This window comes from Panthera tigris, chromosome B3, assembly GCF_018350195.1.
Source record: "Panthera tigris isolate Pti1 chromosome B3, P.tigris_Pti1_mat1.1, whole genome shotgun sequence".
NCBI classification, from domain to species: domain Eukaryota; kingdom Metazoa; phylum Chordata; class Mammalia; order Carnivora; family Felidae; genus Panthera; species Panthera tigris.
Window position 1 is genome coordinate 121,670,866 of NC_056665.1, and position 16,919 is coordinate 121,687,784.

At 43.2% G+C, this 16,919-nt stretch overlaps 1 protein-coding gene and 1 long non-coding RNA gene across 4 annotated transcripts in view; one reads left to right on the forward strand and one right to left on the reverse strand.

Moving 5' to 3' along the window:
* Window positions 1-570: 570 nt before the first annotated feature.
* Window positions 571-12,239, forward strand: LOC122239674. Its single transcript, XR_006219017.1, has 3 exons — window positions 571-662; window positions 8,341-8,493; window positions 12,156-12,239. It is a non-coding gene; the product is annotated as an uncharacterized LOC122239674 (long non-coding RNA).
* ALKBH1 (alkB homolog 1, histone H2A dioxygenase) overlaps window positions 11,939-16,919 on the reverse strand; it is a 28,240-nt gene continuing 23,259 nt past the window's right edge. For all 3 annotated transcript variants that reach the window (XM_007095010.3, XM_007095009.3, XM_042990243.1), the window contains exons 5-6: window positions 14,092-14,285; window positions 11,939-13,132 (exon numbers count right to left, since the gene is read on the reverse strand). In XM_007095010.3, the coding sequence (XP_007095072.1) occupies window positions 12,703-13,132; window positions 14,092-14,285 (624 nt within the window). In that variant the 3' untranslated portion in view covers window positions 11,939-12,702. The remainder of the gene's footprint in view (window positions 13,133-14,091; window positions 14,286-16,919) is intronic.

The following is a 16,919-nucleotide window of genomic DNA, read 5'->3' on the forward strand; positions in this document are numbered from 1 at the left end:
GGTTTTGGCCTCACCCCTCTCCTCTCAAGAAGACAGAGACGCGGGTCTGCACCAGGGCCACCACCGTTCCGCCCCCCTTTCCTACCCCCTCGGCCACGGTTAACGGGTGGGAGATGAGACACAAAGGGGGGCTTATAAAGGAGACGGAGACTGGGCCGTGCGTCGGGAACGCCGGAAAGCACATGGACCCCAGCGGGCTCCTCCGGGGGCCGTCGCAGAGGGCGTGCACTCATCTGGCCCCCCACGGGCCCTCTGTGCCGTCTGGGGGTGCTGCTGGCATCTGCGTGATTGGCCGAGGTGTCGCAGGGAAGGGTGTGAGTGTGGGTGTCTGTGACGGCGAGGAGGGTGCTGGGAATGGGCCCTGCTCTCCCAGAGGGATTTCTGCCAGCGGACTGTGTGTGCGAGTCGTGGGGGCTGCTGCTGACGGGGCGCTGTATGTGCCTGAGTGTGGATGTGACCAAACTCGTCGATATGCTGCTGTTAAATGAAGCGAGGCATCGCCATGGCAACACAGCTCTCTGCTCCCAGCCAGATGCCAAAGCCCTTAAATTATATTTTTCTGGCTGAAAGCACCTCGATCGCCTCTGGTCTCCAAAGCAATGGGGCTGTGGGGGCACCAGATGCCTCGCCCTCATCTCCAACCTCTCAACAAAGCCCAAGAGGTGATAAGGGGAGGGGAGATGTGGCTGGGGCACTGATTAATTTTGTGTGGGGGTAGCCTCTGGTGAAGGGGGTGGGGGGAGCCCTAGACAGGCCCCACTTCTGTTACCTCCTGGTCCAGTGATCCGGGGGAGGGGGGGGCCCAACATTCTCCAGCACTTCATTCTAGAAGGCAAATCGTACAGTGAATGTCAATAGAGGTGCCAGTCATTTTTTCCACTAATCATTTCCTTGCCTTCTGTCCACTGTCCTCCCTCTGGTTTTGAAGAGGAAAGTATCCCTGCCTCCTGGGCCACAGCAGACTGACTGGACTGGGGGTAGACAGCTGACCTAGAGAATAGCAGTCTGATTCTCTTCCAGCAATTTGGATTTGGGTTAACTATCTATCTGCAACCAACCTGGAAGGTCAGGGACTGAAGGTGCCACTTGGGGCAGCCCCGTAGAAGTAAAGTCAGCAAGGAGGGTCATAGTCAGACATAGTCACACGAGGACAGGCAGCGGGAAGCCAAGACCAGGGAGGGAGGGAAACGGGGGAGAGGGAAACAAGGCGGTTGCTGTGGTCCCGTCTTTCCTGATTCTAGTTCGCAGGGAGGCCAGGTGCACTTCCAGCCCGTGGTTGCTTTTCATCATCTGCTGGGTTTGTGTCTTGTAGTGGAATGAGCCCTGATTAAAACATCAGGAGTACTTGGATAGGATTTGGCTGATGATGCTGGAAGTGCTTTTCTAGCCATATTCCTATTCAGGATGAGGAGCGGATCTCTCAAAAAAGGCTGCTTGGACACACACACACACACACACACACACACACACACACACACACACCAGGCTGCTACCTTTCTGCAGCCAGTTATTTGCAAAGAACTTTCATGATGCACAAAGTCTCATCAAGAGTATGACAAAGAGGGAAAGAGGGGCTCCTGGGTGGCTCAGCTGGTTAAGTGTCTGACTTTGGCTCAGGTCATGATCTTGCCATTGGTGAGTGGTGAGTTCGAGCCCTGTGTCCAGCTCTGTGCTGACAGCTCAGAGCCTGGAGCCTGCTTCAGATTGTGTCTCCCTCTCTCTGCCCCTCCCCTGCTCACTCTCTGTCTCTCTCTCTCAAAACTAAAAAAAAACAAAAACAAAAACAAAAACAAAAAAACAAAACAAAAAACAACCAAACAAAAGAGTATGACAAAGAAAACTTTCTTTAATCAGCAACAATATTTTGCTGAGCAGGTACCGTGTACCAAGCAGTATTCTAGATGTCAGGGAAAGGTCAGTGAGCACGACAGGAAAAAGCCTGCCCTTAAGGAGCTTATTCTTTGGAGGACACAGATAATAGAGTGAACAAAAGGTGTAAGAGCAGACATTGCTAAGGGCTATGAACGAGATAAACGAATCTCTCAATGTGAGTCGGACAGAATCAGCTATTAAGGCTTGAAAAAAATCCCCAAAAGTTTCCAGATGAAACAAAAGAGATAATAAATAGCCTTCAGACAAAGAGGAGGGTAGTGAAGCTAATTCCAGCTGAATTCTTTGTTGGCTCTTCTTTTACTTCCTACAGGGAGCCTTTCCCTGCCAATTCTGGATTAAGTGCCTCTCCCACTGCACCTTGCACTTAGCCCATCACAGCTTATGGTGTACTTATGGTGATTGCCTACTTATAAAGGTGTTTTCCCCCACTCACTGCAGGACCTGAGGGCAGAAACAATGCCTGTCACATTCACATAACACAGTGACTCACACTTCACAGACACTCAATAAATAGTTGCTGGATGAATAGACAAGGGCTGATGCCTGAGCGACAGCATCGATGCTGATGTTTCTTTTACCTCTGTGGGCAATTCTCGCACCCTGTGACCCCGCCAAAAGCACTAGTTCGTTAATAACACAGACATGGCATGTTGGTCTTCAGAGATGAAAGAAAATTATTCCACAGCCAGAAACCCAGGAGAGGTGGTTTGTCCAGTCTTTTCCAGCTGTTGAGACTGGACCCTTTGGGCTGAGCACCTTTTAAAAATGAAGAAGCAAAGTCTGTAGGGCCTGTATCCGGTGGCCCTCAGGAAGTGCTGGGAGCAAGGAAAGCAGCCAGCCGCTGGTTGGGCACACCGCAGGCCTGATCTCACTTTGGGAACAGGCCCGTTAACGTGTTAACAAAAGGGAACACACAACGCACCCAGGAAATGTACACACGCACAAACACCCACCAGTGTGCCAGAAACAGATTTTACATCTCCTCCTCTGTCTCTCACCACAGAGCTAACAGAAAGAATATAACTTCTGGTTTCAATGTGATCTACCCAGCCATGTCCCTAGAAGAATACAGTCCTCCTTTTTTTCAGGCGAGCACTGTGGTCCTCATAAGCTGGTTCAATGTTGACTATTGTCCTGGCAATCAAAGCCAGCTGCCTCTTTCTTTCTTTCTTTCTTCCTTCCTTCCTTTCTTTCTTTCTTTCTTTTCTTTCTTTCTTTCTTTCTTCTCTTTCTTTCTTTCTTTTCTCTTTCTTTCTTCCTTTCTTCCTTTCTTTCTTTCTTTCTTTCTTTCTTTCTTTCTTTCTTTCTTTCTTTCTTTCTTTCAGAGAGAGATAGAGACCAAGTGGGGGAGGGGCAGAGAGAGAGGGAGACAAAATCCCAAGCAGGCTCTGTGCTCTCACCACAGAGCCTGATGTGGGGCTTGAACCCATGAACTGTGAGATCATGATCTGAGCCAAAGTCAACAGTCAGAGGCTTAACCAACTGAGCCACCCAGGTGCCCTGGTATTTTCATCACAGAGGCAGAACAAGGTTTCTAGCCACAACAAACTACTTGAGCTTAGGATGGACAAAAACATGACAGAAGCTGGTTCTCTAGCCTGGATAGGTGTGAGCAAACATTCTCCAACCAGCCCAAGGAGAACCCAACCCAGAGACTATGGCTGAAAGCTTCGTGGTACCTGCTGAGACCTGCTGCTTTCTGCATCACTTGACACGATACCAGATCTTATCTATAAAAAGGAAACCTCCAGAGTTTGGAGAAAGATGAATTTCCACCATTCCTTATTACCACATGATTCTTTATAGGGTTTTCCATGCATAATTTAAAATACTTATATAGGTAATGCATAAATGTGCCCTTATAAAGAAATCACACACACAAAAGCATGTAAAGAGTACCCCTACCACTTCCCAATCTCCTCCCCGCTGTTACATTCAGATGTATCTTTCCCACCATGTATTTATAAACAGGTATGTGCATATACAGATAATAGTCTTTAGTTTTTACATAGTATTTTTCATATATACATTTACATGTACATAATAGTTTAACACATTGGGTTTCTTCTTCTTTTTTTTTTTTTTTTAGGTTTATTTATTATTTATTTTAAGAGAGTGAGTGGGGTAGGGGCAGAGAGAGAGGGAGAGAGAGAATCCCAAGCAGGGTCTGCACTGTCAGTGCAGAGCCCAATACGGGGCTCAAACTCACCAACTGTGAGATCATGACCTGAGCTGAAGTTGGACACTTAACTGACTGAGCCACCCAGGCGCCCCACAATTCTTTTTCTATTCACAATGACGTAAAAGATTTAGAAGGTCATTAATTTGCCAGATGAACTCAGTTGGTAGAGCCCCTGGCCACAGACAAATAGTAACATATAAGCTGGACCAGAAGTGTCCACCACGCAGTATGTGTTCATGAAAGCTGACAGAAACAGGTGACTGGGCCTTTGGCTTCTTTGCTGATGTTCTCTGCTCTTTACTGCCTCCCCTTCCTCCTCCTCCTCCCCTTCCTCCTCCTCCTCCTCCTCCTCCTCCCCCTCCTCCCCCTCCTCCTCCTTTTATAATATAAAATACAGGGGCACCTGGGTGACTCAGTGGGTTAAGCGTCCAACTTTGGCTCAGGTCATGATCTCGCGGTTCGTGAGTTCAAGCCCATGTCGGGCTCTGTGCTGACAGCTCAGAGCCTGGAGCCTGCTTCTGATTCTGTGTCTCCCTCTCTCTTTGCTCCTCCCCCACTCATGCTCTATCTCTCCCTCTCTCTCTCAAAGATAATTAAACATTAAACAATACTTTATAGCATAAAATATAAACATTTTTGTTTTAGGGCACAAAATCATAAACCAAAACTTTACTTGGGGAGTTTGGCCAAAGATACAAAAATATATAGAAGGGAAAGTATATTTAACTAATACCGTGTGCATTTTTACAATAGAGCATGTAACATTTGGATTCAGAGTTTTAACTATAGTAACCTCATCTGTTTAGTAATGATTTTTTAAATGTTTATTTTTTACTTTTTTTATTTTTAACTTACATCCAAGTTAGTTAGCATATAGTGCAGCAATGATTTCAGAAGTAGATTCCAGTGATTCATCCCCTATGTATAACACCCAGTGCTCATCCCAACAAGTGTCTTCCTTAATGCCCCTTCCTCATTTATCCTATTCCCCCCCCACAACCCCTCCAGCACCCCTCAGTTTTTCTCCATATTTAACAGTATCTTATGTTTTGTCCACCTCCCTGTTTTTATATTATTTTTGCTTCTCTTCCCTTGTGTTCATCTGTTCTGTGTCTTAAAGTCCTCATATGGGTGAAGTCATGTGATTTTTGTCTTTCTCTCACTAATTTTGCTTAGCACAATACACTCCAGTTCCATCCACGTAGTTGCAAATGGCAAGATTTCATTCTTTTTGATTGCCGAGTAACACTCCATTGTGTGTGTGTGTGTGTGTGTGTACACACACACACACACACACACACACACACACATATATATACACCGTATTTTCTTTATCCATTCGTCCATTGATGGACATTTGGGCTCTTTCCATACTTTGGCTATTGTTGACAGTGCTGCTATAAACATTGGGGTGCACGTGCCCCTTCAAAACAGCACTCCTGCATCCCTTGGATAAATACCTAGTAGTGCAATTGCTGGGTCGTGGGGTAGTTGTACTTTTAATTTTTGGAGGAACCTCCATACTGTTTCCCAGAGTGGCTGCCCAGATTGCATTCCAACCAGCAGTTAACACATTGGGTTTTAACTGTGTATAATGTTGCAATTCTTTATTTTTCAAATAACCAATGCATCTTGGAGCCCTTTCTGGCAGCCATTCTTGTGAAGGGGTACATAGTATTAATGTCCCATAGTGTACATGAACCATAATTCAATTAACTCTTTCCCTACTAACATTTGGGTTTGGTCCAGTTTTCCACTGTTATGAACAACACTGTGATGAACATTTTTTTACACATACCATTGTGTCTCTGCTTAGGCATTTCTATAGGGAAGATACCTGGAAGCAGAATTGCCAGATCAAAGTTTCGCTAAACATGGACAATGGCCTTATTGATTGACATTCCCCACTGTAGTGTATAAGTGTTCATTTTCATACATCCCATCGACTGTGGATATCCATTCATTATACAAATATATATTGAACAACTATTAGGACCAGGCACTGTCCTAGAAAAGCAGGGCACATTTCTGCTTTATGTCACTTACAGTGTAGTAGAGGAAAACAATAAACAATTTAGGTCATATTTTCTTTATGATGAAAATATGTCATGTCATATTTTCTTATGTCTTATGTCATATTTTCTTTATGATGAAAGCATGATTTCTTTAGTAAATTATGTAGAATGTTATGTCATAAATGCTATAGAAGAATAGAGTGTGGCAAAGAAAATTAGGAACGCCTGTGGGGTTGAGATTTTGAATAGGCTAGTCAGGAAGGTGTCCCCAAGGTAATATTTGAACCTTTGAAGGAAGTGAGAGTGTGAATTCCCAGCAAAGGAAACAGCCCAGTGCCAAGGCTCAGCGCAGGAATGTGCTAGGTCTGTTCAGAGATGTAGTAAAGAGGTCACTGTGGCTTGAACAGAGTGGCTGGGAGGATCAGGAGAAAATGGGGGCCAGGGTGGGTAGGGGCTTGTAAGTAATGGAGTGATATTAGAAAGTTTTGAGCACAAGAGTGACATGCTCTGCCTTAGTGTAATGGCCTTGCCCTGGCTTCTCTGTTAAGAGTAAACTATAGGATCAGGGGTACAGGAGCATGGAAGGAGCCAGTGAGGAGGCTCCTGCAATAAACCAGTTGGGATATGGGAGGGCCTTGGGCCAGGGTAGTAGCAGTGAGGTGAAAAGAAGTGGTTAGATTCTGGATACTTAGAAGGTAGAGCCAATATTTACTGTGGGATTAGGGTGTGAGAGAGAGGAGTCAGATTATGATCCCCTTGCTTTTGCCAAGTGGACGAGCACAAGTTTACATCTCATGCTTTTAGTTTTTGTTTCCCTGTCTACTAGTGAGGTTAGCTTCTTTTCACGTGTTTACTGACCGCTTGTTTTCTTGAGAAGTTTCAGTTTTCCTTACCTTTCCTCTGGTTAATGCAATGATTTCCTTAACAAAAATCTTGTCTGTGGGGTAATTTTGCTTTATGTTTATCCAGATTCTGAAGTTAATTTCTCATTTTAGAAATACAGCATTGTTGGAGCTCCTGAGTGGCTCAGTTGGTTAAGTGTCTGACTCTTGATTTCAGCTCAGGTCATGATCTCACGGTTTGTGGAATTGAGCCCTGTGTTGGGCTCTGCACTGACAGCATGGAGCCTGCTTGAGACTTTCTCTCCTTCTCTCTCTCTGCCCCTCCCCTGCTCACACACTCTCTCTCAAAAATAAACTTAAAAAAACCCAAACAGCATTGCTGAGCCTGTAGGTAACCTGGGATTACCCAGTCAAATCTCTTTATAGATGAGAAAACGCAGGCTCAGTCGAGTGACTTCTTCAAGGTCACACAGCTCAGTATTAGAGCTGTTACTAAATTTTAGTTTTCCTGATCACTGCTCTATTTCAATTTCCATCAACTATACCATCTTAAATCTTTTTTTTACCAATAAAACTAATGAGAGTCAACAAACTCATCTCCAAGAGGGTTCAAATTTGGATAGGATAGCTGATCAAAAGGAATGTCAATAAAAATGTACCACCCAGGCTAAGACACTAGATTTGCATTGCTTTTTTTTCCCACCATAACCTTTGGAACAGGAGAAAACAGGCAGGGTGTCTTTCCTGCCTGCTGGCCCTCTGGCTCCTGAGCCACACTGAGATCAATAATCATTCAGGCTCCTTTCCGCCTCATTACCATTCTAATTCTCCTTAGTCGAATCCACCGAAGGTGTAATTTTTTTTCCAACTCTAATAAACCAAGCTTTCAGATTAAGGGAAAAGAAAAAAGGGATAAAGCCAGCTTATCTCAGTGAAAAACGAACTGGGAAAATTAGAACATGCAAGCCAGTTCTTGCTGAGTCTGGTTTGTTCAGCAATACAGCTGTCTGAGGACCTGGGGTCCTTCTAGGAAAAACCCTATGTAGGGTGCTGGAACCAGGCAAGAGGCTCTACTGAAATAATAAGCAAAATATCTAAAGAGGATCCATCTTTTTTTTTAATTTTTAAAAAATGTTTATTTTGAGAGAGAGAGACAAGAGTGAGCAGGGGAGGGGCAGAGAGAGAGGGAGACACAGACTCTGAAGCAGACTCCAGGCTCTGAGCCATGAGCACAGAGCCTGATGCAGGGCTTGAACTCATAAACTGTGAGATCATGACTTGAGCCAAAGTCGGATGCTTAACCGACTGAGCCACCCAGGTGCCCCTGAAGTTGGATGCTTAACCCACTGAGCCACCAGGCATGCCACAAGACAATCCATCTTAATCAGACTTTTTTTTTGTTAACTAGGCTCCACACCCAACTTGGGGCTTGAACTCAGGACCCTGAGGTGGGGACTCCTATGCTCTGATGGACCAGCCAGACATTTTGTTAAAAACAAGAGGAAAAACAGAGACTGAAAGGGCCCAGGCTGGGAAGTGCTGAGGGCACACACTTGGAAAGGTGAGCAGACACTAGACAAAGCTACTGCTCCTGAGCTCTGCGGGTCCAGATCCGCTCCCTTTCAGAAAGCATCACAAAGGCCTTCTTCCAAAGAGCAGTTATGCCTGCTACAGAAAAGTTAGGAGATCTAAAAATACGCTAACCCTCTAGCCTTTTCTGTGCATGTACACTTTGTGCATACAAAAAACTGGCAAAATGCTATGCATACTGTTTTTAAGCTGTTTTTCTCAGTTAACTTATTGAGCATTTCCTCCATGGATTTAATGTCTCTAAGACATGACTGATAGTGGCTGTGTATTTTATTACATAAATTTTTTCCTCAAACAAGCCTCTTTTGTTAGACAATGTTGATGTGCTTAGATTTGGAGACTGACAAATTTCAAGTAGAGGCAGAATTGCCAGATTGGAGTATTTCTTAAAGAAAAAAGAAAAACAACCAAAACCCCCACAAACATTTATTCTTTAAAAAAGAAAGATTTAGAAGGATTTTCAATGTAAAAAAAATTAGAAATACAGAAAATAAACAACTATATTCCCATCAACGTTCACATTTTGTATGCATATGCTTTCAGTTTTTTTTAAAAACATGTAAACATTCTATACAAAATTATGCATGGTTTCATAACAGAATTTTCTCATTAAATATATAGTAAGAGTATTTTCTCAGATATCTACCGCTTCTTCTAAAACATAACTTTTATTTTATTTTTTTTTATTTTTTTAGTGTTTATTTTTGAGAGAAGGAGAGAGAGAGAGAGAGAGAGAGAGAGAGAGACAGACAGAGTGAGAGTGGAGGAGAGGCAGAGAGAGGAGACACAGAATCCGAAGCAGGCTCCAGGCTCTGAGCTGTCAGCACAGAGCCCGACATGGGGCTCAAACTCATGAACCGTGAGACCATGACCTGAGCCGAAGTCAGACGCTTAACTGACTGAGCCACCCAGGTGCCCTGAAAACATAACTTTTAATGGCTACAGACTTCCATTGTATGGGTACAGCACACACTCACTAGCACAGAACCACAAAGGCAGGTACTTTGTGCAAAGAACAGCACCTCTTGCATAGAAAACAGTGCTCAATAACCACTTACTGAATGAATACATGAATTTACCAATCAACTCCTGGATATTGAGCTTATTTTGGACTTTCACTATTACAAACATTCTTACACAAACATCTTGTGAACAGTGCTACTTCCTTACACTCAGTTCCTAGAAGTGACATTTATTGGGTTAAATGGTACACATTTTAAAACAGATTTAAGACCATCTGACTTATCATCAAACCACATCACTTCTGAGAGGACAAGGAGACAGAATTTAGGACTGTGATAACATTCCCACCAGCAGAGTATCATATGAGTATCAGTTCCCCCAGGCTTAACACTGTGACTCCACTTTTTAAAAAAAATTTTTAATGTTTATTTATTATTGAGAAACAGAGACAGAGCATGATTTGGGGGAGGGGCAGAGAGAAGGGGAGAGACAGAATCCAAGGCAGGCTCCAGGCTCCAAGCTGTCAGTGCAGAGCCCTACGCGGGACTTGAACTCACAAATCGCAAAATCATGACCTGAGCCAAAGTCAGACGCTTAACCAACTGAGCCATCCAGGTGCCCTGTGACTCTACTCTTGACATCACATACATCCTAGATTGTACTGAGTATCACTCTGCATCTTTGTTATAAAATAATGAATAAAAAAAAAAAGATCTTCCCCTTGGTCCCTTCTCCTGGTCTCAGGTTCCTTAGTCTAGGGGTCATTCAAGCATGACAAAGCAACCATGGGTTGTCTATAAATGAATGTGACTGTAGGGGGGCTTGGGTGGCTCAGAGGGTTAGGCGATCGACTTCAGGTCATGATCTCAGTTCATGAGTTCAAGCCCCGCGTTGGGCTCTGTGCTGACAGCTCAGAGCCTGGAGCCTGGTTCGGATTCTGTGTGTGTGTGTGTGTCTCTCTCTCTGCCCCTCCCCTGCTTGCAGTCGGTCTCTCAAAAATAAACATTAAAAAATTTTTTTTAGAAATGAATGTGACTGTGTTCTTATAACACTATTTATGGACACAGAAATCTGGATTTCCTCTAATTTTCATAGGTCACAAAAATATTATTCATTTAATTTTTTTCTCCCCAGCCACTTAAAAATGTAAAAACTATTCTTAGTCTGTGGGCAGTACAAAAACAGGAAGTGGGTCAGAATTTGCTGACTCTTGACTTAGAAAATGGCTGGTAGACAACTAAAACAAACCTAGGGGATCACCGTCATGTAAATGTGGAAGAAATCATCAATTTTTCCTTTTTCCTGAATTGCATAATTTTCTGCTTGCTGTCAAAGTAGAGACGCAGCATATACATCTCCAACTATGTTCCTCATAAAAACAGACATAAATAAAAATGAGAGAGAATTTAATGGTATACACAAGTTTGCCCACTGTCTCACTCAATCGGCACATCCTTAGAGGGAGCACAGGCTGGGAGACCGGGTGCTATTCCCCCGGTTCGCCGCAGTTTCCACATGCTTTTCACAGCATACATATCTCACCTCATGGAGTGTGAGTTTACATTTTGAATATGTGCTTTTTTGTACCACACTGGTCCTAAGCACAAGCCAACACCTTTATCTGATACTCAACTGAATAAAGAACCAACTATCTTAATGCTGAAGGATAGGTTGATCTATTGAATTTGCTAATGACAGTATGTTCGTTTCTAGTGGGTCACATATAATGTACACTATGGAAAATTTAAGGGATTTTTCCAGTGGTAATTTTAATTACATAAAATTTTCCTATCATGCACTAAGTTTAGAGCCTCGCTACTTACACATAAGGGATGAATCTATTTTTATTTCTTAGAAAACAAGGATTAAAACATGAACTCGATATACAATGTTCCTAAGGAAAAAAAAAAGAAGGCAGGACAGAGGAATGAAGGTTCGCCGCAAGCAGCAGGTAGCCAAGTGGCTTCCAGCCAGTTGTCCACATAAACAAACAAACAGGGGTGTTTCTAAGAGCCCATGTAATAATAAAATATTGACACTACATTTCTAGAAAGGAGCACTAAATTCCCATTATCATTTGAAATATTAATATTCCCTAGAAGATGGTAGTAAATATTATCTTCATCTCTGAATGAGGAAATGGCGGTCCAGAGTCCAGAGAAATGTAGAACAACTCAGCTAAGGGTACTGTGATTCAAGTTGCTGGGGGCACAAAGATTAACACTTGGTGCTTCATGCATTTTCCAAGCTGTCCACAATCACAAAAGACAGCAGTGACTGGAATATCAAAGCAGATTCTCTCTTGTGTGACAGTCACAAAGAATACTTAGGGCAGAGGAGGATGGTATAGGGCAGAAACAGCTGGAGGGCTTCTACAGCATGAACAATGCAGCAAGTAAAAATAGGAAAAAACTAATCCCAGATATGTTAACCCTCAAAAATAGATACAGATCTTTAATTTAAAATAGAGAAAGTTTATTCATGGAGAAAACAGTTACAGAACACCCTTGGGGCTTTTTTAGTCCAACAATTAAAATTACATTTAAAAAGTCAACAGGAAGAGTTTAGACCTAAAAGAAATCCGGAGAAACTCCTATTCCCCTTTCCTTGGATTTAGGTATACTTTATCTTTTAGGCAAGACAGACAACTATGATTGATTTCTTTTCTAGGAGATGAGATGTCTAGTTCCGCTATCTTAATGTGTATAGGACTCTTTTGTGAAGGCCAGAAAAGCTGGAAGAGAAAATCACAGACTCTGAGGATGGCTAGAAGGATGAAAGGGAGGCGAACAGTTGGCTCTTGGAAGCACAATCTTAACCACAAATCACCAGATGGGGTAGTGGCAGGGGCTTAACGTTATGTTTCCCATTAATAAAATCTGAGGTATTTAATAAGGCTCCATTAATGTGGAAACTCACTTCTACCTCCCCCAGAGGTAACGGCAGAGGCTGAGAGGGCTGTTCTGGAAGGTCAAAGCTCCTTGGACTTCTCACGTACATTAGTGCCAACACCTAACCAGACTGGACCATAGCAAACGGTCTCTGAGCAGAGTGATGAATTGCTTTCCTCTTCAGGATGGGTTCCAAGGCAACAGTGTGATCGATGATGAGTTTTTCCCTGTTTTTGGCTTGTCTTGGTGCTGAAGTCTACAGCAATACAAAAAGTGTGGTCATTTACTTAAGACCTGCCTGAGCAAAAGAACGGGCTCTCCAAGTCTCAGCTGTCAGGGTTTAACTTTGCTCGTTTTACTTGGCTATTCTCATCATCCAGATGGCAGAAACCTTCTGTGGTGATGTCTCTTTTCTTCTCCTCTGTGGGTTCCGAAGGGAAGTCCTGGTCTATGGCCAATACCTGTCGGACAGTCATGTTAACACGAGCCGTTTTCAAGTAGCTGGTGCATACCTGCCAGTCCTCCTCAGAGCAGGGCTCTACCACTGAGTCTCTGGGGAGGACGGCTGGGAGAGGCGTCTCCAGGCAGCAAGGCAGGCCTTCCCCCTGAGAACTTGGGAGGACCCTCGGGACTGCATGGTTCAACAGGCGGCTGAAACCTGACATTACCATGATGTCACCGCTGTGCATAAACATGGCCGTGGGGGCTTCATCTCTTTTGAGACCACCCAGGAGAAAGATAGCAGACTGTCCGAAGCTACGAGAAAATAAGTAAAACAATACACAGTAGTAAGTTTCTGTTACTAACCGTGGCTGGGAAAGTTATTGCCAACTGTACTTTTTTCTAATTTCAGCTTGGTATTTATTGCTTGCACATCCTTTTCAAACTGTGCTAAGACCCTTCTCTTCTGGCTTGTGTAAGTGACCAACCCATGATCTGCTCCTTACACTTATAATAGCCCACAGTACTGTTGCAAAATAAAATTTAAAGCAGTTAAACAAGTAGATTAAAAATGAGAGAGAGAGAATGCGCACGAGAGGCGTAGAGAGAGGGGGAGACACAGAATCTGAAGCAGGCTCCAGGCTCCGAGCTGTGAACACAGAACCTGACGCGGGGCTTGAATCCACAAACCATGAGACCATAACCTGAGCTGAAGCCAGATGCTTAACCGACTGAGCCACCCAGGTGCCCTGTGTGATGCATTTTCAAGATTTAAGCCTTCCAATAAATTGAGTCCTTTACTATATTTATCATGCTTGTTCACTTTAAAGATAGGACAATTAATAAAAGACTCTGTTCAGGCACTTTATTTGTGAGATACAGGTGTAGCACTTTGCCCAATTTCACGTATGTTTAGGGAGACAAGGCGAGTAAACTACTCGGGGTTCTGTGCTTTCTCTTCCCTAGTCCAAACAGGTTGCTCACTTTGCCTTACAGCCTTCCACTGCCTATTCCACACACCACTGACGATACCTGTCAATACAAAAGGCAGATTCCACACATCTTAAACAGAAATATAACTGTAATTTGGTCATTACTCTTAAGGACTAGGCAAATTTTACTTATAACACTGTTAAGATGCCCAAGAGTAAAAGATTAGAGAGTCCAACCATTTCTTAAAGTTATAGCTTTTATTTATTTATTTTAGCTTAAAAATGCTTTAAAAAAGGAATGAAGTTTTAGGCAGTAATCCCAAATCCCTGGAACCAGCTTACCTGAAAGACAGCAGGGGTTTGGAGTGATCTAGTTCAGATCTGTCTACATGGATTCCCAGAGTGGAGTCCAATCGGTAGTAATTTAGGATGCCTGCCTCGGCTCGGAAACCCTGAAATCCACAGGCTGCAGCTACTTGCTCTGAGAGGAAAGCCAGGTCAGAAGGGAAAGGTGTATAATGATCGGCTGAGTATTTCTTTGATAAAAGTAGGGAAAATAAGAAAAATAAACAATGATCTCAGGAAAATAGGAAACTGTGGCAGAAGATTAATTACCGCTTTAAAATGATCTAACTTACATGTAATTCTAACACAGCATGATTTATCCATCTGTTTTTGAGGCATCCGGTAATCTTATAATGAGACATTCAAAATACTGAGCACCTGACATGAATAGTCACTTCTCTAAACAAGACATCCAGATGGCTAACAGGCACATGAAAAGATGCTCAATGTCAGTCCTCATCAGGGAAATACAAATCAAAACCACACTGAGATATCACCTCACACCAGTCAGAGTGGCTAAAATGAACAAATCAGGAGACTATAGATGCTGGAGAGGATGTGGAGAAATGGGAACCCTCTTGCACTCTTGGTGGGAATGCAATCTGGTGCAGCCACTCTGGAAAAGTGTGGAGGCTCCTCAAAAAATTAAAAATAGATCTACCTTCTGATTGAGCACTAGCACTGCTAGGAATTTACTCAAGGGATACAGGAGTGCTGATGCACAGGGGCACTTGTACCCCAATGTTTATAGCAGCACTTTCAACAATAGCTAAATTATGGAAAGAGCCTAAATGTCCATCAACTGATGAATGGATAAAGAAGTTGTGGTTTAGGGGCGCCTGGGTGGCGCAGTCAGTTAAGCATCCGACTTCAGCCAGGTCACGATCTCGCGGTCCGTGAGTTCGAGCCCCGCGTCAGGCTCTGGGCTGATGGCTCGGAGCCTGGAGCCTGTTTCCGATTCTGTGTCTCCCTCTCTCTCTGCCCCTCCCCCGTTCATGCTCTGTCTCTCTCTGTCCCAAAAATAAATAAAAAACGTTGAAAAAAAAAAAAAAGTAGCTGTGGTTTATATACATAATGGAATACTACTTGGCAATGAGAAAGAATGAAATATGGCCTTTTGTAGCAAAGTGGATGGAACTGGAGAGTGTTATGCTAAGTGAAATAAGTCATACAGAGAAAGACAGATACCACGTTTTCACTCTTATGTGGATCCTGAGAAACTTAACAGACAACCATGGGGGAGGGAATGGGGAAAAAAAGTTACAGAGAAGGGAAGGAGGCAAACCATAAGAGACTCTTAAAAACTGAGAATAAACTGAGGGTTGATGGGGGATGGGAGGGAGGGGAAAGTGGGTGATGGGTATTGAGGGCACCTGTTGGGATGAGCACTGGGCGTTGTATGGAAACCAATTTGACAATAAATTTCATATTAAAAATAAACAAACCATTAAAAAAAAAGAAAAACAAAATACTGAGCACCTATAACATGGCAGGCACCATGTCATGCAGTGATAAATTAAACAAGTTCAGGGGCGCCTGGGTGGCTCAGTCGGTTAAGCGTCCGACTTCGGCTCAGGTTATGATCTCACGGTCCGTGGGTTTGAGCCCCGCGTTGGGCTCTGTGCTGACAGCTCAGAGCCTGGAGCCTGTTTCGGATTCTGTGTCTCCTTCTCTCTGTGACCCTCCCCCATTCATGCTCTGTCTCTCTCTGTCTCAAAAATAAATAAACGTTAAAAAAAAAATTAAAAAAAAAAAAATTAAACAAGTTCACCCTGTATGGAGTCTATACATGAAACAATTATTATGTCTCTCTCTGGTATACTTTAATCCCAAATAGGATCATTCTCTTAAGATAAAAGAGCAACTCGGGGTGCCTGGGTGGCTCAGTCGGTTGAGCGTCCGACTTCGGCTCAGGTCGTGATCTCACGGTTTTTGAGTTCAAGCCCCACGTTGGGCTCTGTGCTGAAAGGTCAGAGCCTGAAGCCTGCTTCTGCTTCTGTGTCTCCCTCTCTCTCTGCCCCTAACCCACTCGCATTCTGTCTCTGTCAAAAATAAATAAACATTAAAAAAAAATTAAAAAAAAAAAAAAGATAAAAGAGCAACTCAGAACTGTCACTGCCAAGAGGTACATGATGACCAAATGTAATGTGATGTCCTGGAACAGAAAAAGGACATCAGTTAAAAACTAAGAAAACTGAGGGGCGCCAGGGTGGCTCAGTTGGTTAAATAGCCAACTTTAGCTCAGGTCATGATTTTGCGATTCATGAGTTCGAGCCCCGTGTCAGGCTCTGTGCTGAAAGCTCAGAGCCTGGAGCCTGCTTTGGATTTTGTGTCTCCCTTTCTCTTGTGTCTCCCCCACTCACCCTCTGTCTCTCAAAAATAAATAAACATTAAAAACAATCTAAGAAAATTGAATGAAAAGCTAAGGAAATGTGAATGAAATATGGACTTCACCATTATAATAATGTATTAATATTGGTTCATTAGGTAAGACAAAGATACCATAATAATGTAAGATGTTAATAATAGGGAAAACTGGGTGTAAGGTATATGAGAACTCTGTACTATCTTTTCAACTTTTCTGCAAATCTAAAACTATTCTAAAATACAAAGCTTATTAAAAAAAAAGCAACTCAAATATGATAGCCAGTTTGGTTTTAGGACCTTCAGCCCACATATGGCCTACTGCCAATTTCGCCGGTCAATTTGACGAGATGCCATGCTCAAAACTTTGGAACTGAAACTGACTTATACCGTGGTCAAGGCGGGACCTTAAAATGGAAGTAATTTTCAGCATTCATCTCTCTGAACTGTTTTTAGCACAT